Raw genomic sequence first — 25,794 nt, 5'->3', positions numbered from 1 at the left:
AATAGACAAAGCCCCTACTCTTTCAGACCTGACATTCTAGTAGAAGGGGGAGGTGGATGATAACCAACTTAACTGAAAGATAGCTGGAAGGAATCTGTGGCCAAGAAAGGCAGGTGAGGCATGGCCTAGGATGGGGTTGGGGAGGACTCTCAGAGGAGCTGACATATGAGCAGTCCTGAGGGACAGGAGGGCGCACCACACACAAAGCCCGCAGCCTCGCATCCACAGTCTCATTAAATCCTTCTGCCGTCCCTGGCCAGGTGGGTGCTGCTGTCCCATTCTGAAGCTCAGAGACATGCACCCACTTGCTTGTCAAACAGCCCATAAGGGTTGGCCTGAGATTCAGACCCAGCCCCGCCTCCCAGTCCTCAGCTCAAAGGAGGCCAAGCACATTCACAGTCCGGTGGGGGCGGCCGGGGCCATGCGTCAGAGGGAAGGTGCAGGGCTGCTGGTTTGAGCGGGGCTCGAGTCAGTCTGGAGCACCTCCTTGAAGGGGCGAGTTTAGAGATGAGCTTTAAAGACCAGGAAGAAAGGGCAAATCCCAAGGGAGAGGGTCTGGCTTCTTGGGAGCCTCAGTGGGAGCAGTGATGGCTGTAGGAAGAGTGAGGCATGCCTTAGAATGGAAGTTCGGTGCAAATTCTGGGTAAGAGAAGAAGAGGTGCCGAAATTCGGGTTGTGTGCCCTGGTTCTTAATCAAAAGCCTTTATCATCACACACAGGAGCTGGAGGGTCACACAAGCAAGACACCCACAGGCCTCACCTCAGAGAGGGAAAAAGCACAGGCCAAAGCCAGAATGCCTCTGGGAGAGACTGGGCCCTCCCAAACCCACGCACATGCAGACACCTCCCATTAGACCTGATTTTAAGCACAAGTCCCCTCCTGGTGCGTCCTCAATCCCACCATCTCAGCCTTCAAATCCTCACTGCCTCTTAAAGCCACAAGAGATTTAAAAAATCTGTAGTTCCTCCATTCACTAAGTATTTATTGAGTACTTGCTGTGGGCCAGGCACAGTTCCAGGAGCTCAGCAGTGACCCAGTCTGCCCTCGCCTTCGTGGACTCATTTGTCTGGTGGCAGAGGTGAACACTCCAAAGGAGACAATGTAGATTAGTTAAAATTATGATGAATGCCACAAAGGACAATGTAGAGATCAAGTCGGGGCAGAGTCCTCGTCATTGCTAGATGACCCACCAGACCCACCCCAGGCTACATCTTCCCAGGATTGTGCTAAACGCCCCAGCCTGCAGCCTGGGGGGATGGCTGTGGGCATGGGGGTGGTGGGAGGGGGCGGTGAGGAACAGGACGGTGTATGGTGTGAAGAGGGGAACTTCACCTGCCGGGGCCCAAGAAGGCTGGCTGAGGAGCCGCTCCAGCTGAACTGTCCCTCCGCTACCGTCCACCAGAGGGCGCTAACGCTGAGGTTGGGAGAGAGGACAAGGTCAAAGCAAGGGGCGGAGGCCGAGAGGGCCCCTGTGAGAAAGGGCAGCCTGCTACTTTGTTCTTGGGATGGATGTTCTGCTCAGGCAGCCTCAGAAGAGGTGCTGGGGAAGGATGGCCCAGTAAGCTAGGGAACTGCTGGAGTTGGGGGTGCGGGATGGCCCAGGAGGACTGGGACTGGAGCTCTAGGTCAGAGGTGGGAACCGAGTGGAAGAGTCTGAAAGGCAGACACCTTCTCCTGGCACAGGGATCCACCCTCCCTCCCTGATGCACTCCCATGCCCACTCATTTGTTGCTCAAATGTCACCTCCTCAGACAGACATTCCCTGAGGTCTCTTTCCCCCGTCCTCCATCTTAAACAGTACTCACAGTCTTTTTTCTTATCTTTATTCTGCACTATTTTTCTCATAGCACTTAATATTTTCTGACATTACATTGCGTTGAACCCTGTGAAACGGTCAAAGATCAGCAGTTCCACAGGGTACTATGTATTTCTCCATTGGTTTTTCATCTGCCTCTTCCACTAGAATGTCAGCTCCACCCGGCAGGGTTTTTATCTGTTGCGTTTCTGCTGCATTCCCACCACCTAGTGCCTGGCACATAGAAACCCCTCAATAAATGTTGAATGAGTGAGCAAATAAATCCTTGGACTGGGCATTTGGCAAAAAAACTTGATAAAGGAGTTGGATGTGAGTTAGAACTGACCAGGGAGCTGCTTCTGGGATGGGAACCCAACAGCAAAAGGGCAGAGGGTGTTCCTGGGGGGCAGCCCCAGGGACGAGCATCAGGCACTGAACTAGACGCTTCCCATGTCACCTCCTTTAGTCCTCATGACAGCCGCATGAGGTGGGTATTGTTACCCACTCCCGTTTTACGGATGAGGGAACTGTAGCTTAGGGAGGCTAACTAAGCCTTTGAGGAACTAACAACCCACCACGGAACAGCCCCCGCATGCAGGGTCTCTCCTCTGCATCCCCCTATGTCCTTGTGATTTTGATTGTTCCATGGGTTTTGAAAGTCCCTAAGGAACACACCCTGCAGGACCCCAGGCATGCCATGATTCCTCATTTTGTAGAGGCCCCATGGCCAGTCATGCAGAGACTGTGCTGCCCGCCTTGCTGTTTGAGGCAGAGAGGCTGTTGTGTTGGAGGAACGGCCATGTTCCCGAGGCAGGATGGAGTCTGGCTGGCAGGACGGGGGACAGGGGCAGCTAGCCTCATAATCATGTGGGGCTTTTGTCTCAGTTTCTAGGAAGCCAGTTATCAGTTCCCAAAACCATCCCTGCCATCCAGAGGCTCACAGCTAGGAAGACAACAAATACTATACGATGTAGTCACTTGCCAGGCACCGAGCCATCTAGGAGGTGGCGAAATGTGGGGACTTGGGAATAGGACACCAGGTTTAAAGACCACATCCACCACTTTCTCGGTCATGTGACTTTAGGCAAATTATTTAACCCCTCTGGGTGTCGGTTTCTCCATTTGAGCAAGGGGAACAATAGCATCCAGACAGAAATGCGGCCCTGAGAGCCAGGAGCAGCCTTAACCCTATCAGCCAGGCCATCCATGACTATGAGTGATCAAAACAAAATAAGGCCACCCCATAACCATGTCTGAACACAGACAAAACATGAATGTGAATACCCACTAAATGTAGTCCAAACCACTACAATGGCCAACCCACTTGCCCCCAAATCTAGCTACTGCTTCTTTACCAGTTTCAGCTCTCTCCTCTTTCTAGTCAGCCTTCCTTCTAGGTAAGATTTATTAAGACACCTCATAATAGACTCACCTCCACTTCCTGATAGCATCTAATCCAAGGAAGAGGAAGTCCTGCTTCCTTAAACCCTCCTCCAAGCACCTAACACAAGCCCAAACTGGACACCAAGTCCTCTCCACCCCTACCTCACGGAGATGCCCCACGGGTCCCATGGTGCCTGCTCTCCTTTGCCTCAGTGAGTGAGAAACTCAGCTTGCTCATCCATGGGTGTGTTTCTAGTGATCTTTGGCTGGAGGCATGGACAGTCCCACCTCATTGGGTTGTTATATTACGCTTGGAATGATACATTCCAAGGACTCTTTAAATATGCTTGTCATGTTTTAATGATTTCTATTTTACAAGGACACTGAAACTCAGAGAGGAGAGGGAACTTTGCCCAGGGTCATACAGCTGGTAGTACAGAGTGGGATGGAAATTCAGGTCTCATTCCAAAGTGGGTCTCCTGACCCCCTTGCCTGGGCATTGGTAGGGCAGAAATCAACACTATGATGTTGGACCAGTGTCTGGAAGGAGAAGAACAGACAGGCGCTGGAGCTCAAAGGGAAAGGAGTCTGGAGCTGAGGGGGGAAACACGCAGGATCCTCAGTGACCCTCTCCTCTTCCTCGCCCGTGTATGACTTTCCTGACTGGTCTTGTAAGGCACTTCTTTCCAAGGCTGCCTGGCTGCTGAGTAAACCCAGGCCCAGCTGAGGCCCAAGGTGGGGGTAGGTGTCCTCAGAGTCTGAGGCCTGAGTCACTTCCTGACCATTGCTTAAGAGGCGTCAGGGCCACAGCCTGGCGGCCAGCTCGGCCCTCACAGCATTGCACCCGCTGGAACAATGAGCACCTTCCGGGTATTCCTCACCTTTCTGGCCTCACGTCTACCATGCTCTGGTTTTCAAGACACACTACACAGGCTCAAGCCCCAGCCCTACGCTGGAGAAACAGATCCTCAACCCCGAAGGAAACCCCGGACAGCACTCCCTTGCTGTGCCCAGTCCTGACTACAGGCTTCCAGGACTCCGCTCTGACTTCAGAATCAGGGTGCCCTCCACTGGCACCTCCACTCCTCTTCCCGTTTCCTCTCAAAGGGCCTCAGGGCTACAGTAGGGCATGGGGCAGGGAAGAGGGTGGGGACTATGTCAGACACCCTAGGGTGGGATGTCCTGGGGGAGACATGGCTTGATCAGTAGACATGTCCTCCTGATGTGGGTGAGGCAGATGATTTGAAACACAGGCTGTTTCCTTTAAGGATCAACGCCTCTCAACCCAGAGACACTCATTGCCTTAGAGCTGAAAGCACAGACTCTAGAACCAGGCTGTGCTAGCTTCTTTGACCCAGCTCTGCCCCTCACCAGCTGCGCAACCTTTCACAAGTTACTTAACCTCTCTGTACCTCTGGTTCCTCATCTCTAAAATGAGGATAATAATAGTGCTCAGTCATAGGCCTCTCACCAGGATTAAGGGAGTTGCAAAATGCAAAACACTTAGAATAATGACTGGCACATGGCAAACACATGTGTCCATTAAATATTTTTTTCACTTCAAATGGGCTGACTCTTCCATACAGTTTCTGAAAACCTAGTGTGTGCCAGATACGAAAAAGACAGATTTCTGCCTGCAATGCCTGCATAGCCCCCTTCACCCTGGAATGGTCTTCTAGGCTGTGCCTGATGCTGTAGGACTGCATGGGAGGGGATGGGGTACAGGGTTGAGAGCCTGCCAAACACCCTAGTGAGGACCCCCGGCTTGCTGTAGACCACAAGTAAGCTCCTTTTCTTCTTTAAGACACCCTCTTTCCTTTTAACAAAAGGAAGGAAGAATTCCCCACCCCTTCCACATCCCAGTGTGCAGGTCAGCAAGGGCACTAGTCAGCCAGGCATTGAGCCATTCTCTGTCCCCAGCCCTGTTCCTGGGAGGCCTCTGTGATATAATGTGAGCATAAAATCTTCTTCAGTCTGTGAAAGCCACCAGACACAGGTGGCAGAAGGCCCTGGCTTGTCATTGCCCCAATGGGCATTAGGAAACCAGCAAAAAACTGTTCAAAACTGAAAATTTGAACGTGGACTGGATAGCTGATATTATAGAATTACTGTTGTAATTTTAGGTGTAAAAATGAAATTGTGGTTATGTTTCTTAAATAATCCTTATCTTTTAGAGATACAAAAAATATGAGTGAAATTCTATGATGCCTGGTTTTGCTTCAAAATAATGGGGAAGGAGTGATGTAGATGAAACAAAATTGACTAAGAGCTGATTTAATTGTGGAAGCTGAGGGATTGGAGTCATGCAGGTTCACTAGAACCTCACTAACAAAATGCTGACTGGGAATCCTCTGAGCCTAGGAGCTGGTTGGAAATGCCGGATCTTGGCTACACCCCAGACCTACTGAATCACAATCTATGTTTTAATAAACTTCCCAAGGGATTCGGGCGCACTTCAAATGTGAGAATATTGGGCTATTCAGCTCTGAACGTTTGAAACTTTCCATAATCAAAAGGTTGTGAGGTTTTGTTTTTTTTTTTCAAAGTTGTCTTCAACATATCCAGGGAGATCTTCCTACTGAGTTCCGGGCTGGGGGCAGCTAGGAGGCCCTGCCTTCCCACCCCTCCACGCGGGGCGCCTCGGGTACCTCACAGCCCCAGGTCCACCCCAGCGCTCTGCCAGGAGGCACCGGCTTCTGCAGGTCCGCACCCCGTCGGGGCCCCACACGCCAGGACTGGCGGAAACACGGGGCTCGGGGGCGCAGGGATCGCCCGCAGGCCGGGGCGTGGTCGCGCGGCGCACCGGGGCAGCCGGCAGGTGGACGCGCGGCAGGCCCAGGCCCCGCCCCCGCGCGGGGGAGGGGCGGACCCGGCGGGGCGGACCCGTAGGGCGGGCAGGCAGGGGCAGGGTGTGGGAGCCCGCGGGCAGCGCACGCAGCCACTGCGCTCGGGCCGCCGACACTGGGCGCCCGGGATGAACCTCACCCGGAAAAAAGGCTTCTACAAGCAGGACGTCAACAGGACCGCCTGGGAGCTGCCCAAGACCTACGTGTCCCCGACGCACTTGGGCAGCGGGGCCTACGGCTCCGTGTGGTGAGACCCCCGGGCCTGCGCGCCGGCTGAGGGGCGCGGGGCGGACTGGGGCGGGCGCCCGGGCACCTGGACGCAGGTGGAGCCTCCCGACAAGTCGGGACCAGACCAAGGCACCCTTCCCGGACCCCCTTTGGGTGTCCCCTCTCCTGCTGGGTGTTCAAGGCCGCGCGCCCGAGTCTTGGACCCAGAGTCTTGCGGGCTTGGAAGACGTAAGCGGGGACTTTCCTCTGCTGAGTCTGTGGAGCTGCGACAAGGCGTTAGGCTGGGCAGCTGGCTGTGGCAAACGCTGGCCTGGGGCCCCTCCAGGTGCCATCTCATTTCCTCATCGACTTTGTGGGGTCTCTGTGCGTTGAGTTAGGACTGGGTCTCGTTCTCCGGGACCTGAACCTTAGGAGGGACTCCAGAGTTCATCCTCGTGAATCCCCACTGTTAAAAGTGGGTGCGCTGAGCCCCAAAGAGGGAGAAGTTGCATACAGTGAGACTCCCTCCAGGCTCTGGATCCTGTTGGTATTAACTTGTGTCTCACCCTCTGTTTCTCTCCACCCCCACCTGCACCTGCTTCCCGCTGCTCCCTTATTTCCAGGTGGTGGGCAACAGTTCTTCCCAGCCTGGCCTGCTGGCCAAGAGGGACTGGGGGATGGCCTGGGAGATACCACGCAGATCCCCCTCGGGGGAGGCAAGCTGCTGCCTGATGACTTACCTGTGCCCTACAGCTCAGCCATCGACAAGCGGTCAGGGGAGAAGGTGGCCATCAAGAAGCTGAGCCGGCCCTTCCAGTCCGAGATCTTTGCCAAGCGGGCCTACCGGGAGCTGCTCCTGCTGAAACACATGCAGCATGAGAATGTAGGCTGGGCCTGGGGCTGCTCTGAGAAGGGCAGGAGGGGAGGGGTCAGACCCTTTTGTGTGCAGGAGAGGAAATGGAGAGCTCAGGACAAGGTCAGGAGAATCTCCTCCCACCCTTGTTCCTCACCTCATTATTAAAATGGGGTGCCAGGACCTGCCTTGCCTACTTCCCAGGAAGGGTGTGCAGGTATTTTTGGCAGTGGAGCAGAATGAGTTCTGCGAGGTGCAAATTCCTGTCTCAGTGTTACAAGGAAATGGGCACTGAGGAACTTTGTGATTTGCCTAGATCTAAGAGCTGGTGCCTGTAATCCTAGTTCCACATGTTGTTCCACATGTGACCCTGAGAGTAATAACCACAACTATAGATACTTACTGAACACTTATTATGTGCTAGGGTCTAAGAGCTTTGCATAATTTGTTTAATCCTCACAATATCACATAAGTACTGTTACTTCCATGCATAATTTGTTTAATCCTCACAATATCACGTAAGTACTGTTACTCCCATGCACAGATGGGGAAAATGGGGCACAGAAAGACTCACAGGGTATATGTTTGATCGGTGGCAGAACTGGGATTTGAACCTAGGCAGGCTGGCTCCAGGCTAAGGGACTAAATATTAGCCTGTCCTGTCTGATATATACAGCTAGGAAAACCAGTGACCCAGTGTGGGCTTGATGACCAGCCTTTGCTCTGGGATACCTAGATTGGAAGGCAAACGTTTAAAATGACTGCACAATGTTGTGCACATTTTAAGCCCTGTTCCTCTTCAGCAGACCTCTCACCGTGGTCTACAGCCAGGGGTGATCTTGCACCTGGCTCTGAGCCAGCCCTTTGGTGGCCAAGCCTGGATGTGGTGGGAGACCTGAGGTCTGGGGGCAGGGAGCCTGCTGGAAGGCCCGCTTCCTGTTCCCTCCTTGAATCCCTTCACCACTGGTGGTTCTCTGCTTGAGTTGAAAGCAGGTTTGTGCTGCTTGCCCTGAACAATAGACTTGGGAGCAGTGAGTACAGGAATGTCCAATTCCCCTTCTCCCCAGCCTGACTCTCCATCACTGTGCACAGCAAGCTCCCTTCCAATTAAGGGAGTTCCTTTTCCACCTCTGCTCCTTACTGCCTCCAGGAAGCCTGGGAAGCTGCCTGCTGCTGGGGATGGTACATTAGGAAAGGAGGGTGGTCCTGTGCCAGCTGGGTCTCCTGGGAGGGTGGAAGAGCATGGCATTGGCCCAGTCCTCACTGGCAACCTTCTCCCCAGGTTATCGGGCTCCTGGATGTCTTCACCTCAGCCTCCTCCCTGCGCAGCTTCCATGACTTGTGAGTCGGCTGCACTGGGTTCCAGGGCATTTGCATGCCTCCTCGTCACCTTGGAGCAACTTGGCGAGGGTCTAGCTTCTCTCACCTAGGTTGGGAGGGTTCCTGCCCTGGTTGTCCTTGTGCCTTTGGGCTGTCGAGGTGTGACTCTTTCTGGAGAGATTTTGCAGCCAAAGGTGGAGAAAAAGGCAGGCAGGAATGGTGGAGGAGCTTTGAGGGGTGCTTGCCTGACAGAGCTGCCTGCCCACTTGCTTCACTTGTTATGCAGCTTTAACACCCTCAGGATCATTGTCAGTCCTCAAAGGGTTTGCCCTGACTCGCCTTGCCATTCCCTGGGCCCCAGCGGTGGTCTGGACCTTGGGGCTCTTCCTAGCCTGAAGTGAGGATCAGGAAGCCTTGGCTGCCTCTGGCTGATGGAGGTGTTCGAAAATCACCCAGAACCAGAAAATTCAGTTGCTAATAGTGTGGCTTTGTTAGTGCAGTGTCTGGCCAAAAATTCAGGAACCTTTGGGAAGGTGGATTTTTTTTTTCAGTCCTATATCAAATGCAGCTTGAAGTTCTTTTCGTCAGGACACTTTTGTTTTAAATTTAACACAGTGACTTTGAGTGGATTCTTTCCTATAATGCCACATGCTGGGTTTAGCACTGGGACGTTAAAGTGGACCAACCCTTCAGGCAGGGTGCGGGCGCAGTTTCTAAATGAAAACGGCCAGTAGTGTGGTCAGCGTTCTAGGTACAGTGGATGCTGGGACTGCATGCTGCCTCGGGGGGCTTCACAGAGGAGAGAGCATTGAAACTCCACCCTGATGGATGAGCAGCAGTTCGCCTGAGGTAGAAGGAACTGCCTGGGCAAAGGTCATAGTGCAGGGAAGAGATTGCCCTGTTTGGGCTGTGGCTAGTGAAGGCTGGCAGCTGCTTTGGTCAAGGGGAGAGTCTGGACTTGATCTCACAGGTAACCTCAAGTCCATGGAGGTTTGAGGAGCGTTGGAGGTGATGTGGTCTGATTGGATTTGGAGGTTTACTGTGGCGGCAGTGAGAAAGGAGCCGGGAGCGACTCTGTGCAGGAATGCCTGGAGGGTGGTGGTCCGGATGCAGACTTTGATCTAAATAAAGTAGAGGTGATGGCATGCTGAGCGCAGGCTTGAGACCCATCAGAACGTTGCATCCAGTAGCTTGCAATGGCTGGGAGAGGTGATGTGGGTCAGGAATACCAGGCCCCTGCTTGGACTACAAAATGGAGAAAAAACAGATCTTGATGAACTCTGTTTTGGACACTTCACTTCTGAAGAGCCTGCGAACATTCAAGTGTTTAATCAGCAGTTGCAAATACATCTGTTGCTCAGGAAGGTCTGGGCTAGGGCTGTGGATTTGGGCCAGAATTTTCACCCGTGGGTGACGGCTGAGGCCCATGAACAGGCTTAGTGTGGATGTGATATAGTGCTGCTGACTGACATCAATCCATGAGGAAGCAGTTTGGCCAGGGTGGGGGTAGAGGGGAGCAGGGTGGGGCATGGAAGTAGACACCAGGTTGTCAGGGGGCCGGATGTTCAGGCAGTGGACCACTTTTTCTAAAAGTTTGATTGGAAGAGAAAGAAGGAGAAGGGGTGCTTATATGAAGTAACAAGGTCAAGGGAAGGTGGTTCTAGCACAGTGAGGCTTTGGGTTTGTTAGAAGAGAAGAAAGAACCAGAGTCCATGTGGAAGTGGAGGAAAAGGCAGGGAGGGGACTGTGCCTGGAGCAGGGTCCCTGTGTGGGGGCAGGGGTGGTCAGGTAGAGGAAGGCTTCAAAGTCACAGGCTGGTGGAGATGGTCCCCACTGAATCGTTTATTTCTTCCCTTCCTGCCTTTTCTAGTATTCTTTTTAAATCTTCTTTGTCCTGGACTTTGCTGTTACTTCTTTGAGTAACAGTTACATTTTCTTGACCCTGACCTCTTTTGCAACCCCTGAGAGGGTGCAGGGGCTCAGCTGTCTCCTGGAAATTGTTTTATTGTTTCCTTCTTGGAAGCCAAGACATTTTTGCTTGCTTGTAGAGCCATCTTAGCTGGCTGTGAGCCTCTTGTGGAGAAAATATTTGGACAGAAGCAGCAGGAAATACTGGCAGCTGTGGCTTTCTGTGGGGCATGGAGGATGGCAGGGAGAGGACACCTTTGAAGAAGGAACACAGCTTCTTTGGTTTTCCTGAGCATGCTCCAGCTGTGCTTACCCTGAGCTCTGCCAGCTGGGCAGCTGCTGTGGCCAGGCCGGGGGCCAGGAGCCAGGAGGCCCGTGCGGAGGTCTGGCTGGCTGTGGTGGGGCTGGTACTTCTTGCGGGTGGAGGTCATTGCTAAGGTTCCTGTTCTGCCCAGCCCCCTTGCCCCTCCTTGGAGCTCAGACATGGGGTTGGGTGGGGCTGGGGACTGTTCTAGAAGCCCTTGTGCCTTGCAGCTACCTGGTAATGCCCTTCATGCAGACGGACCTGCAGAAGATCATGGGGATGGAGTTCAGCGAGGACAAGATCCAGTACCTGGTGTATCAGATGCTCAAGGGTCTTAAGGTGGGTAAGGGCGTGGAAGATGGCAGAGGGAGGCATCGCAGAGTTGAGCCCTGAGCCTTGGGGGAGGCCAGGAGAGCACACTGACGGTGCAGAGGGTGATCTGAGAGAGCAGCCTGCTGTGGAAGCTGGGCGCTGGCCTTAGCCCCTCTCTTTCTTTCTCCTCAACAGTACATCCACTCAGCTGGCGTCATCCACAGGGTGAGTGCTTTCTCTGCTGTGGTCCTCAGATGCCCCTCCCGTCCCCGGACAGGGTAAGATAGAGAGAGGGGACAGTCCTCAGGTGCATGGAATGTGGATTTTTCAGACCCAGCCTTCGCCCAGGAATTGCTGTGTTATGGGGAACTTTCTGGGAAATGTTCATGCAAACAAAGCAAGCCCTGAGCTGGGCATTTCTGGCTCTAAGAATCAGGAGCATTTTAGAGCTGGATGGGCCCTAGAGGACACCTAGACCAACCCTCATTTTACACGAGCAGACCGATGCCCAGAGAGGGCCAGGGGCCTGGCCGAGGCCTTATGCGGGGTGGTGGCCAGGCCAGACCAAGCTCCCGTCTCTGTCTCTCAGCCCAGTGCTCACTCACTCCTCTCATCTAGGACCTGAAGCCGGGCAACCTTGCTGTGAACGAGGACTGTGAGCTGAAGGTGAGTGGGCCCAAGGAGGGTCAGCCTGGGGTAGGGATGGGCCCCTCTCCTGTGGGAGCCCCAGAAGCTGCTCTGGGACGCTCCTTTTCTCAGCAAGCTGCTTCTCCCTATATCCCCGGAGTCGTAGATCTTGGATTTTGGGCTGGCAAGGCCTGCAGACGCAGAGATGACGGGCTATGTGGTGACCCGCTGGTACCGGGCCCCCGAGGTGATCCTCAGCTGGATGCACTATAACCAGACTGGTCAGTGGTCAGCTGCCCCAGGGGAGGGGCACAGAGCTGGGGGCTGGGGGTCTTCTCTGGCAGCTTCCCCAAGGCCATCTGGGTTCCTCTGGGTTGACTGACTGCCGGGTCCCAGTCAGCCAGTCAAGGCGACACTTCCCTGCCCTCCTCTGCAGTGGACATCTGGTCTGTGGGCTGTATCATGGCAGAGATGCTGACAGGAAAAACTCTGTTCAAAGGGAAAGATTGTATCCTTTGCAGGAAAAGCCAAACTCCGTCCAGGGATTCATTCCTTCAACAGACATGTTTATTACTTAAATCATTCTCTTTTCTTATTGCAAATGTGATATATACTCACTGCAGAACAATTTTAAAGTGCAAGTAAGCAGAATGGCAAAAACTAGTCACATGTCATTCCACTACCATGTAGGAAATACTGCAGTGACCAAGCACCTGTGTGTGCCGGGCTGTGGCCCACCAGAGTCGCGCTGATCGCAGAGTGTGAGGGTGAGGGAAAGTGCTGAAGAAATGGATGAAGGTGGCTGAGTGGGAGGAGGCTGGGAAGGTAGCACACTCAGGAACATTTGTGGGGAGGGACCTTCAACCCAGCCTGGTGGATGGGAATCCTCCCAGAGACCTGAGTCCTGAGGGATGAACATCCTCTCTGAAAACAGGAAGAGCGAGGTGCCTGGCTGGTCACCAAGGTGCCTGGGTGGGAATGACGGAGGGAGGCGGGAAGGATAGCTTCAGACCCACCAGTAGAGAGCGAGGCTTAGCCTTAACCCACTACCAAGACCTCGACCAGCTGACCCAGATCCTGAAGGTGACTGGGGTGCCGGGTGCAGAGTTTGTGCAGAAGTTGAAGGACAAAGCGGTGAGTGGCAATGGGCCTAGGCTGGCCTAGGCCATGTGCTTAGCCAGCCAGGGGTTGAGCGGCTCACCTCTTTTGGGGAGGAAGTTGCTTCCCTAAGCTCTGGCAGGTGCTCTTGCTTTCAACCCACTCTGGACTCTGACCTGAGCCTTCAGCCCTGCTCGGGGACTTTTCTGAAGTCCTTGCTCTGTAACCCAAGGCCTGAGCTCTGGGCAGCAGACAGTTGTTATTACTCAGTGCATTTCTGTCTTCCAGGCCAAATCCTATATCCAGGCCCTGCCACAGAGCCCTAAGAAGGATTTCTCTCAGCTCTTCCCACAAGCCAGCTCCCAGGGTGAGTCCTGGGGCCTGTGCCTGCAGGGCCTCTGCATTCTGTCCCACCAGGTCTGCTCTCCTGGGCCTGGGGTATGAGGCTCCTGTTCTGTTACCACAGCCATAGATCTGCTAGAGAAGATGCTGGAGCTGGATGTGGACAAGCGCCTGACAGCCTCGCAGGCCCTCACCCACCCCTTCTTTGAACCCTTCCGGGACCCGGAGGAGGAGACGGAGGCTCAGCAGCCATTTGATGATTCCTTAGAACATGAGAAATTTACAGTGGACGAGTGGAAGCGTAAGAGCTCCATGCCTCAGGCTCCTTCCTCTCTGCTTGCAGCCTCTCTCTCCTTTATTTTCTTTCTTTTTTTTTCTTTTTTCTTTTGGTATCATTAATCTACAATTACATGAAAGATACTATGTTTACTAGGCTCCCCCCTTTACCAAGTCCCCCCCACATGCGCCTTCACAGTCACTGTCCATCAGTGTAGTAAGATGCTGTAAAATCGCTACTTGTCTTCTCTGTGTTGCACAGCCCTCCCCGTGCCCACACACACACTATACATGCTAATCATAATGCCCCCTTTCTTTTTCCCCACCCTTATCCCTCCCTTCCCACCCATCCTCCCCAGTCCCTTTCCCTTTGGTAACTCTTAGTCCATTCTTGGGTTCTGTGATTCTGCTGCTGTTTTGTTCCTTCAGTTTTCCTTTTTTCTTATACTCCACATATGAGTGAAATCATTTGTTACTTGTCTTTCTCCGCTTGGCTTATTTCACTGAGCATAATACCCTCTAGCTCCATCCATGTTGTTGCAAATGGTAGGATCTGTTTTTTTCTTACAGCTGAGTAATATTCCATTGTGTATATGTACCACATCTTCTTTATCCATTCATCTACTGATGGACACTTAGGTTGCTTCCATATCTTGGCTATTGTAAATAGTGCAGCAATAAACATAGGGGTACATCTGTCTTTTCCAAACTGGAGTGCTGCATTCATAGGGTAAATTCCTAGAAGTGGAATTCCTGGGTCAAATGGTATTTCTATTTTGAGCATTTTGAGGAACCTCCATACTGATTTCCACAATGGTTGAACTAATTTACACTCCCACCAGCAGTGTAGGAGGGTTCCCCTTTCTCCACAGTCTCGCCAACATTTGTTGTTGTTTGTCGTTTGGATTGTGGCGATCCTTACTGCTGTGAGGTGATATCTCATTGTGGTTTTAATTTGCATTTCTCTGATGACAAGCGATGTGGAGCATCCTTTCATGTGTCTGTTGGCCATCTGAATTTCTTCTTTGGAGAACTGTCTGTTCAGCTCCTCTGCCCATTTTTTACTTGGATTATTTGCTTTTTGTTTGTTGAGGTGTGTGAGCTCTTTATATATTTTGGATGTCAATCCTTTATCGGATCTGTCATTTATGAATATATTCTCCCATACTGTAGGATACCTTTTTGTTCGATTCATGGTGTCCTTTGCTGTACAGAAGCTTTTCAGCTTGATATAGTCCCACTGGTTCATTTTTGCTTTTGTTTCCCTTGCCCGGGGAGATATGTTCATGAAGAAGTCACTCATGTTTATGTCCATGAGACTTTTGCCTATGTTTTTTTCTAAGAGTTTTATGGTTTCATGACTTACATTCAGGTCTTTGATCCATTTCGAATTTACTTTTGTATATGGGGTTAGGCAGCGATCCAGTTTCCTTCTCTTACATGTAGTTGTTCAGTTTTGCCAGCACCATCTGTTGAAGAGACTGTCATTTCGCCATTGTATGACCATGGCTCCTTTATCGAATATTAGTTGACCATATATGTTTGGGTTAATGTTTGGAGTCTCTATTCTGTTCCATTGGTCTGTGGCTCTGTTCTTGTACCAGTACCAAATTGTCTTGATTACTATGGCTTTGTAGTAGAGCTTGAAGATGGGGAGCGAGATCCCCCCCACTTTATTCTTACTTCTCAGGATTGCTTTCACTATTTGGGGTCTTTGGTGGTTCCATATGAATTTTTGAACTATTTGTTCCAGTTCATTGAAGAATGCTGTTGGTAATTTGATAGGGATTGCATCAAATCTGTATATTGCTTTGGGCAGAATGGCCATTTTGATGATATTAATTCTTCCTAGCCAGGAGCATGGGATGAGTTTCCATTTGTTAGTGACCTCTTTAATTTCTCTTAAGAGTGTCTTATAGTTCTCAGGGTATAGGTCTTTCACTTCCTTGGTTAAGTTTATTCCTACGTATTTTATTCTTTTTGATGCTATTGTGAATGGAATTGTTTTCCTGAATTCTCTTTCTATTAGTTCATTGTTAGTGTATAGGAAAGCCACAGATCTCTGTGTGTTAATTTTGTATCCTGCAACTTTGCTGAATTCCAATATTAGTTCTAGTAGTTTTGGAGTGGAGTCTTTAGGGTTTTTATGTACAATATCATGTCATCTGCAAATAGAGACAGTTTAGCTTCTTCTTTACCAATCTGGATTCCTTGTATTTCTTTGTTTTGTCTGATTGCCATGGCTAGAACCTCCAGTACTATGTTGAATAACAGTGGGGAGAGTGGGCATCCCTGTCTTGTTCCCTATCTCAGAGGAAAAGCTTTCAGCTTCTCGCTGTTCAGTATGATCTTGGCTGTAGGTTTATCATATATGGCCTTTATTATGTTGAGGTACTTGCCCTCTATGCCCATTTTGTTGAGTTTTTATCATGAATGGATGTTGAATTTTGTCGGATGCTTTTTCAGCATGTATGGAGATGATCATGTGGTTTTTGTCTTTCTTTTTGTTGATGTGATGGATGATGTTGATGGATTTTCGAATGTTGTACCATCCTTGCATCCCTGGGATGAATCCCACTTGGTCATGGTATATGATCCTTTTGATGTATTTTTGCATTCGGTTTGCCAATATTTTGTTGAGTATTTTTGCATCTACGTTCATCAGGGATATTGGTCTGTAGTTTTCTTTTTTGGTGGGGTCTTTGCCTGGTTTTGGTATTAGGGTGATGTTGGCTTCATAGAATGAGTTTGGGAGTATTCCCTCGTCTTCTATTTTTTGGAAAACTTTAAGGAGAATGGGTATTATGTCTTCTCTGTATCTCTGTTAAAACTCCGAGGTAAATCCATGTAGCCTGGGGGTTTTGTTCTTGGGTAGTTTTTTGATTACAGCTTCAATTTCATTGCTGGTAATTGGTGTGTTTAGATTTTCTGTTTCTTCCTTGGTCAGTCTTGGAAGGTTGTATTTTTCTAGGAAGTTGTCCATTTCTCCTAGGTTTTCCAGCTTGTTAGCATATAGGTTTTCATAGTATTCTCTAATAATTCTTTGTATTTCTGTGGGGTCCGTCATGATTTTTCCTTTCTCGTGTCTGATTCTGTTGATGTGTGTTGATTCTCTTTTTCTGTTAGTAAGTCTGGCTAGAGGCTTATCTATTTTGTTTATTTTCTCAAAGAATCAGGTCTTGGTTTCATTGATTTTTTTCTATTGTTTATTCTTCTCAATTTTATTTATTTCTTCTCTGATCTTTATTATGTCCCTCCGTCTGCTGACCTTAGGCCTCATTTGTACTTCATTTTCCAATTTCGATAATTGTGACATTAGACTATTCATTTGGGATTGTTCTTCCTCCTTTAAATATGCCTGAATTGCTATATACTTTCCTCTTAAGACTGCTTTTGCTGCGTCCCACAGTAGTTGGGGCTTTGTGTTGTTGTTGTCATTTGTTTCCATATATTGCTGGATCTCCATTTTAATTTGGTCATTGATCCATTGATTATTTAGGAGCATGTTGTTCAGCCTCCATGTGTTTGTGAGTCTTTTTGCTTTCTTTGTACAATTTATTTCTAGTTTTATACCTTTGTGGTCTGAAAAGTTGGTTGGTAGGATTGCAATCTTTTGGAATTTGCTGAGACTCTTTTTGTGGCCTAGTATATGGTCTATTCTGGAGACTGTACCATGTGCACTTGAGAAGAATGTGTATCCTGTTGCTTTTGGATGTAGAGTTCTATAGATGTCTATTAGGTCCATCTGTTCTAGTGTGTTGTTCAATGCCTCTGTATTGTCCTTATTTTCTGTCTGGTGGATCTGTCCTTTGGAGTGAGTAGTGTGTTGAAGTCTCCCAAAATGAATGCATTGCATTCTATTTCCTCCTTTAATTCTGTTAGTATTTGTTTCACATATATTGGTGCTCCTGTATTGGGTGCATATATGTTTATAATGGTTATATCCTCTTGTTGGACTGAGCCCTTTATCATTATGTAATGTCCTTCTTTATCTCTTGTTACTTTCTCTATTTTGAAGTCTATTTTGTCTGATACTAGTATTGCAACACCTGCTTTTTTCTCTCTGTTGTTTGCATGAAATATCTTTCTCCATCCCTTGACTTTTAATCTGTGCATGTCTTTGGGTTTGAGGTGAGTCTCTTATAAGCAGCATATAGATGGGTCTTGCTTTTTTATCCATTCTATTACTCTGTGTCTTTTGATTGGTGCATTCAGTCCATTTACATTTAGGGTGACTATTGAAAGATATGTACTTATTCCCATTGCAGGCTTTAGATTCGTGGTTACCAAAGGTTAAAGGTTAGCTTGTTTACTACCTTACTGTTTGACTTAACTCACTTATTGAGCTGTTATAAACACAGTCTGATGATTATTTCTTTCCCTTTTTTTCTCCATTCTTTGTATGTTGGGTGTTTTGTTCTGTGCTCTTTTTAGGAGTGTTCCCATCTAGAGCAGTCCCTCTAAGATACCCTGTAGAGGTGGTTTGTGGGAGGCAAATTCCCTCAACTTTTGCTTGTCTGGGAATTGTTTAATCCCTCCTTCATATTTAAATGATAATCATGCTGGATACAGTATTCTTGGTTCAAGGCCCTTCTGTTTCATTGCATTAAATATATCATGCCATTCTCTTCTGGCTTTTACGGTTTCTGTTGAGAAGTCTGATGATAGCCTGATGGGTTTTCCTTTGTAGGTGACCTTTTTTCTCTCTCTGGCTGCCTTTAATACTCTGTCCTTGTCTTTGATCTTTGCCATTTTAATTATTATGTGTCTTGGTGTTGCCCTCCTTGGGTCCCTTGTCATGGGAGTTCTGTGTGTTTCTGTGGTCTGAGAGGCCATTTCCTCCCCTAGTTTGGGGAAGTTTTCAATTATTTCTTCAAAGACACTTTCTATCCCTTTTTCTCTCTCTTCTTCTGGTACTCCTATGATGCGAATATTGTTCCTTTTGGATTGGTCACACAGTTCTCTTAATATTCTTTCATTCCTGGAGATCCTTTTATCTCTCTCTGTATCAGCTTCTCTGCATTCCTGTTCTCTTTTTTCTAGTCCATTAATGGTCTCTTGCATCTCGTCCACTCTGCTTTGAAGTCCTTCCAGTGATTGTTTTATTTCTGTATTCTCCCTCCTTAGTTCTTGCATATTTCTCTGCAAGTCCATCAGCATGGTTATGACTTTTGTTCTGAATTCTTTTCCAGGAAGATTGTTTAAACCTACCTCTCCAGATTCCTTCTCAGGAGAGGATTTCAAAGGTGTCTGGGTTAGCCTGGTCTGGATCAAATTTTTTTGCCTTTTTGTGTTGATAGGTGCAGTGGTGTGCTATTGACTTGTGTGTCAGCTGGGAGAGTCAAGACCATTTCCACTTGCTGCTGGCCTTTCTTTACTGGGACAACAACGACCCCTAGCGGCTTTTGTTGGGCAATTGCGCGTAGACTGGGTCTGTTTCTTGCCCAGCCACTATGGAGGAAGCTCCCTTGCTGTGAGCATGGCCAGCCTCAGGCTGCTGCTCTGCTATGGCGGGACACCAGAGTGGGAACAGACGGGGGAGCTGTTTATCAACATGAGGGGTCTCAGAGCTGCTGCCCAGGGGGTTAGGGTGCCCGGAGTTCCCCAGGATTCCCAGCTGCTGGGCTAAGTGTCCCAGGACACTTCCGTCCAGCTGTGGGGTCCCTGTCCCTTTAAGACTTTCAAAAAGCACTTGCTTTTCTTTGTCCCAGGGGTGCTGACTGCGGGGACCTGCTCACAGGTCTTACTGTCCTGTTTCCCTAGTATCCAGCACCCCATGCCTGGGTGTGAATGGCTAGGGCTGGCTATTTAGCAGTCCTGGGCTCCCTCTCCCTCCCGGCTCCGACTCCTCTCCTCCCACCGGCAGTTGGGGTGAGGGGTGCTTGGCTCCCACCAGGCTGGGGCTTGTATCTTACCCCGTTTGCGAAGCGCTGGGTTCTCGCAGGTGTGGATGTGGTCTGGCTGTTGTCCTGTATCATCTGGTCTCTCTTTTAGGGATAGTTGTATTTGTTGTATTTTCAGAAATATGTATGTTTTTGGGAGGAGATTCCCACTGTCCTACTCACACCACCATCTTGGCTCCGCCTCTCCCTGGCTTTATTCTCATGGTGCACATCAAGCACTAGGATCATGTCTGCATCCAACAGTCTGCAGGTCCATAATCCACCTCCGTCTCTGCCTCTGTTCAGAGCACTGCGCCTCTCCTTCTTTATTTTCATACCTGGCCTCCCCCAGCCCCGCCACCCTCCTGAAGACTCCTGCCTCCTCCCTGGGCAGACATCATCACCTGTGTGCATTTCTTTCTCCCTGAGTTGGTTCCCTCCTCCATGCTTTATCTGGGGGAGGAGGGAAGCTCTCTCTTGCTTGCAGCACCCTCCACCCACATTGAGCCACCCTGCCTTTCTCAGAGCACATTTACAAGGAGATTGTGAACTTCAGACCCATTGCCCGGAAGGACTCACGGCGCCGGAGTGGCATGAAGCTGCAGTGATGCATCCAGCCTGACCTTTGACTGAGCCTGGGGACTGCCACAGGCACCAACTGCCAGACACTGCCCACAGAACCGATGTTTATTTGTCACTTCTAAAATTTCAACCCTTCTTGGATTATAGCCTTCCAAGCAGAGGACAGAGCGCCCTTGTCCTTGTATAGAAAACAGGCCTATTGGATGCAGAATTCAAAGAAGTTGGCTGGGAGAAATTACTCTGCTCATAACCCACTACATTAAAATCCCATTGGGAGAATCACCTGTGTTTGGGGTCCTTTCCTTCTCGGCTGCAGTGGGGCTGAGCCGGGGCAGGTGTCTATAGCAATGATGGCATATCAGCCTGCTGGGGCTGCTGTAACAAACTACCACAAACTGGATGGCTTAAAACAACAGAAATTCATTCTCTCACAGTTCTGAAGGTGAGGAGTCTGAAATCAAGGTGTTGGTGGGGCCATGTTCCCCTTGCTTCCTTTTAGCTTCTGGTGGCTCCTGGAATCGTTGATGTTCCTTGGCTTGTAACTGTATCTCTCTAATCTCTGCCTGTTTTCACATGGCCTTATCCCCTGTATCTCTGTCCGTCTTCTGTTTATACAACTCCAGTCATTGAATTTAGAGCCCATCCTAATCCAATATGATCTCATTTCAATCCTTATTACATCTGCAAAGACCCTATTTCCAAATAAGGTCACATTCTGAGGTTCTGGGTGGACATGAACTTCAGGGAAACACTATTCAACTCACTACAACATGGCTGCAAGGGGGGGAGGTCCCCTCCTGGACCCTGTGCTCTTGCAGAATCAAATGTATTTGGCTGGTAAATTAAGGGAGTTGCAGAAAGAGCTGCAGCTGGTGAGATACTGCATGCAAGTTATTTTGGGTGAGTGATAAGCAATCAAGACAGGGAACAATAGTCTTGTTGACAGGGAGCTACAGAGGCAGAAATGGGCTTTTTCTAGGCTTTCTGGAAAACTCCTTCTTCCCCCTTTGGGAATGGTACATCTTTAATGCAACAATGACTAGGAGCCTTTTATTTAGGCTTGAAAAGCTTTAGTAGAACAAATTCCCATGCACAAGGAGTCAGGATCCTGGCTCCAGAGTTCCTGCCCTGGGCACAGTGGGTCTCAAACTTCCCTATGCACAAGGGGCCTGGTTAAAATGCAGGCTCCAATGTTTGAATGAGGACCACTCAACTTCCCCAAGCCCAGTGATTCTGATGGATATCAAACCATATTCAGCAAAACGTTTAGTTGATTTCAGTACCACTTAATTTGTCAAGAGGCCTAAAGTAGAAATCTACAATGTTTGACAAGAGGGCTTCACACTCTCATGTTACAGATGTTAAAACTGAGGCTCACACAGGGCATCTTCAGGGTGGTGAAACTACTTAGTATGATATAACAGTATGCATTTGTCAAACCATCTGAATTGTACAACACAGTGAACCATCAAGTGAACTATGGACTTTACTTAATAATGTGCCAATGCTGGTTCACCAATTGTAACAATTGTATTTAATGCAAGATTTAATAATAGGAGAATGGTGGGGTGAGGGTTGGGGAGGAAGTATATGGAATCTTCTATGCTTTTGGCACAATTTTTCTATAATCCTAAAGCTGACCTAAAAAATCATGTCTTAAAAAAACATTGAGGCCTCTTTCCCCAAGAAAGATTGGGGCAGATACCCCATCTGAGTATACCCAGATACACAGCTAGCAAGTGTAGTCAGGATTTGAACCAGAGCAGCCTGGACCACTGTGCAGAAGTCTTAATCCAAACTTGAATTCAAGTGTTGCCTAGACTTCCCTCCCTTCTAGCCTGTCTTGGGGCTCCTTCACTGATGCCTGTGTCCATGGGTTCTGTTTTCTCTTCCCCTAGAGCAGCCCTGCTGCCAAGGAGGGAGCAGTAGATGAAGGGAGGGTTGGCCATGTGACTTGCCATAGCCTTAACCTTGCTGGTTAAACTATCCCAGGTCCCCTGAGTCTAAATCCCTCAGTTAATTGCCTTCTGACATTCACTGGCATCAAGGAAAAAGCTCAGCCTTAGCCTGGCATTCAAAGCCCTTTGCATCCTCTCTAACCTCATCATCAACTCCCACTGCCTCCCCATTCCTTCCCCCAGCATGGCCTGCTGTGGCATGCCAGCCCTGGGATGCACCAGGAGGCTCACTCTGCATGTTAACAGGTTAAAGGCTCTAACAGGTCCTACAGGAAAGACGTCTGTTCAACATTGTTTAATCCAGAATTTGTTGAATGTACTTAACCACAGGTCCCCATTTTTTCCTGATAGCCATTGCACAGAGCCCTCTGCCCAGTGCAGGCCTGGAGCTTGGGCTTCTTTAAGACCCGTGCTTAGGAGGCCCTCCTTCCATCTCCTCACTTAGGAAAATCCTCCTTCTCCTTCCAGACTTTGCCTGAGGCCTCTGTCAGGGAAGTCACTCTCCATTATCGTCCCTTAGAGAATGGGTAGCTCCCTCTCTCTGTCCTGGGTGCCCAGGGACAGCATTTATAGTGTGCGTGGTCCTGCCTCCCCTACCATGGCATATTTGAGCCCCGGCTTAGAACGAATGCCTGCAAATGAATGAATGAGTGAATTGCATGAATGATGTTCCCAGGGTCCTGGTTATTCTCTGTCCTGACCAGACCAGTACAGTATCAGGGCAGCAGAGAACACAGCAGGAAGCAGAGGTGGGAGGCCCTGACCTCCACCAGAGTTGCTCCCCTGAACATTTTGAGGCTCTCAGGACTCTCAGGCCTTTCCACATCATGCTTCAGTGTCCCTCCCCTACCCCCAGAATTACACTTCTGTGTGTCACTTCAGCCCCTTCCTTATCCTTCTCTCAAACCTGGGACATTTCTCCAAAGGGAGGTGAGGGTGCTAAGCAGTGGAAAGGGTTCATGGATTCCAACCTTACCCTATGAGCACATGGCCAGAGTGACAGGGAACAAGTCCATTCTTAGGCTGGGTGGGGCAGAAGGGCTGAGTTTGGGGGATCTGGGCTCAGCTACTCTCACAGTGGGCTGCAGGACCTCAGAGAGTCTGGTACCCCTCACCCTAGGTCATCAAGGTTGGGCTTTGCCCTGTGGCTGGTGGGGTAGCCAGAACAGACTTCACAGAGAGAAGGAAGCCAGACTCAGGGATGGGGGTCAGTTCACTAACAGCAATCGTGCTCTCGATTCCCTCCTTTGTGAAATGCAGGTGTCCCTGCACAGTGGCACATAGCTCCTCTCCCAAGGCTACTGGGGCCTACAGCGAGGCCAAGGCCAGCCAGGGCTTGCCTGGAATGTAGTGTGGGTGGCGCTGCTCCCAGGGAGGGGCAGGGACAGGGAGGCAGAGATGGAGGAGCTGTCCTCGCAGGGAGAGCCCAGTGTGCATGGATGCCCTGGTACCTGTGAGGCTGGATGTGTGTTAGGAAGGGGGCATGGCTCAACTTTCCTGGGCAATTGAAATACCTTTGGTTCTCCACACAGGTGTGGGAAACTTGCTTCTCACATCCCTGAGCAGCTCTACAACCACACTAAATAATGGAGAGTGACTTCCCTGACAGAGACCTCAGGCAAAGTCTGGAAGGAGGAGGATTTTCCTAAGTGAGGAGATGGATGGAGGGCCTTCTAGGCAGACAGTCTTAAAGAAGCCCAAACAGTTCCCTAAGGACCAGCGCTGGGGTGCTCTCCCTTACTTTATTCCACAGTGATCTCGGACCCTATCCTCATTCTCCCTAAACCTAGGATTTAAGGTAAGAGGCTGGTGATTTTCAATTTTCTCCTTTTTCACAATAGGCAGTAGAGTTCCAGTGCCACTCAGCTAAACTGATCTCAGTGGTCTGTCACCTTCAACATGTCACCTCACCCCACTGTCCCGAGATTTTCTTGACTGGGGCACTGCCAGCTGGAATTCTGATCTGGTTGTACCTGTGGGACACCTGCTCAGCCGAACAGCTACTTTCACTCTTGGCTGGGGACTCTTGACCTTTTTTGTGCAGTGGATCCCTTCTCAAAATAATATTTTTATATGCATAAAATAAATTACACAGGATTACAAAAGAAGCTAGTTATGTTGAAATACAATTGTGAAAATATTTAAATGTGTGACATAACACATGGGTTTCTTTAACAACACATTAAATAACGATTTAAGGGTGAACCTACTCAACTAAATTTGAAATAGAAATGAGCATAAATGATGTTGAGGTAGTAACCTGCAACTGGAAAGGGAAATCAAAGCTCTGTGCTTTCTATTGGCACTGCTACTACAACTGAGGTTTGCTGTCTTTATTCATAACTGAGGAAATGGGAGTGGAAGTAAAATTGTAGTATTTTCCAATCCAGGTTCATGAACCTCTGAATTATATTGCACAGTCCATGGTTCATTCATCCTAGTTAAGAACCTTTGTTCTAGATACTGAAATGTGGCTTTAGGTATGCTCTGCTATTTCTTTCTTTCTTTTTTTTTTTTTTGAGAGGGCATCTCTCATATTTATTGATCAAATGGTTGTTAACAATAAAATTCTGTATAGGGGAGTCAATGCTCAATGCACAATCATTAATCCACGCCCAGCCTAATTCTCGTCAGTCTCCAATTTTCTGAAGCATAACAAACAACTTCTTACATGGTGAACAAATTCTTACATAGTGAATAAGTTCTTACATGGTGAACAGTACAAGGGCAGTCATCACAAAAACTTTCAGTTTTGATCACTCATTATGAACTATAAACAATCAGGTCAAATATGAATATTCTTTTGATTTTTATACTTGATTTATATGTGAATCCCACACTTCTCCCTTTATTATTATTATTATTATTATTATTATTATTATTATTATTTTAAATAAAATGCTGAAGTGGTAGGTAGATGCAAGATAAAGGTAGAAAACATAGTTTGGTGTTGTAAGAGAGCAAATGTAGATGATCAGGTGTGTGCCTGTAGACTGTGTTAATCCAAGCTAGACAAGGGCAATAAAACATCCACGGATGCAGAAGATTTCTCTCAAAACAGGGGGGTGAGGTTCTAAGCCTCACCTCTGTTGATCCCCAATTTCTCACCTGATGGCCCCCCTGCAACTGTGCCTGTCTTAGGTTGTTCCTCCTTTGAGGAATCTTACCCGTCTCTGGCTAACCAGTCATCTTCCGGGCCATACAGGGAAATGTAAAGTTGGTAAGTGAGAGAGAAGCCATATTGTTTGAAAAGGTTAGCTTTTTACTTCTTTGCAGATTTATGCCCTGTGGCTTCTATGCCCAGCATTTGTCTTGAGGTATCTTTACCACTTGGAGGATTTATGATACTTGGTGAATTCGATATGAGGCACGAATTCTATTTAAGGGTTGTAATTAGGAAGGAAGAAGAAAAGCTATAGAGGTAGCAGACGGAAGAAAACATGGGAAGATTGATTATTTCTTTGACATATATTCTTGTAGAGTAACTTAAGCATGTATAGGTTTTAAACTACTAATTAAATTGCACACACACATTAACATAATAGGAATACAGTTACATAACCAAAGCAGATCTATAATTACCAGCCATCTCCAGTGAAACCAAGAAAACCAGTTAGGCATCCTAGGCATTTGTGAAAATTTATCTATGATATGATGGATATTGTCCAACTGAACTTGAACAGTCTGAGAGAAATCAGACAAATTAAAACAACCCATTCCTGGGAACTGTTCACATCCCATATGTTCTTTTAACAGTAGATAGTCTGTAGTTGTAAGATTTTGGAGCGGTACAACTTGCACTTCTCCTAATTCTTGGTTGAGTTCCAACAGTATAGACCCAGTCAAATTTGTTGTTTTACTGAAAGCACAGGCCAGCTTAGATATCTCCTTCTTCATTCCAATGGCAAGTCCAGGGAACCCGGGGGGATGGATGCAGCTACAACTGCAGCATCGCCTGGATCTTTGTTGAGGTTTTTTGATGATCATCTTCTGGTATGACTCTTTCAGAGAGTGCTGATGTTGGAAGTTCTTCTTCATATCGTATCTTAGTTCATTTTCTGGGTAGCCAAATTAGGCTTTGATCCTCTGTATAAACACAA

General features: G+C 48.6%; 1 protein-coding gene across 2 annotated transcripts; it reads left to right on the top strand.

Annotated features, from left to right (window-relative positions):
• The first annotated feature begins 6,067 nt into the window (after positions 1 to 6,067).
• On the top strand, positions 6,068 to 20,015 carry MAPK13 (mitogen-activated protein kinase 13). Of its 2 annotated transcripts, none has more exons than XM_017656302.3 (12): positions 6,068 to 6,272; positions 6,986 to 7,115; positions 8,368 to 8,426; positions 10,848 to 10,956; positions 11,125 to 11,154; positions 11,548 to 11,595; positions 11,723 to 11,837; positions 11,993 to 12,064; positions 12,611 to 12,690; positions 12,943 to 13,021; positions 13,121 to 13,297; positions 19,680 to 20,015. In XM_017656302.3, exons 1-12 carry the CDS (start codon positions 6,154 to 6,156, stop codon positions 19,760 to 19,762), a joined length of 1,101 nt encoding a protein of 366 aa, XP_017511791.2. In that variant the 5' UTR covers positions 6,068 to 6,153; the 3' UTR covers positions 19,763 to 20,015. The 2 variants fall into 2 exon arrangements, with proteins under 2 accessions (XP_017511791.2, XP_073080218.1); XM_073224117.1 differs by lacking the exon at positions 19,680 to 20,015 and adding an exon at positions 18,573 to 19,673.
• Positions 20,016 to 25,794: the final 5,779 nt, after the last annotated feature.

This window comes from Manis javanica, chromosome 16 (assembly GCF_040802235.1).
Source record: "Manis javanica isolate MJ-LG chromosome 16, MJ_LKY, whole genome shotgun sequence".
Lineage (NCBI taxonomy): Eukaryota > Metazoa > Chordata > Mammalia > Pholidota > Manidae > Manis > Manis javanica.
Note: the sequence above shows the minus strand (reverse complement) of the source record. Positions and strands in the feature narration are given on the sequence as shown.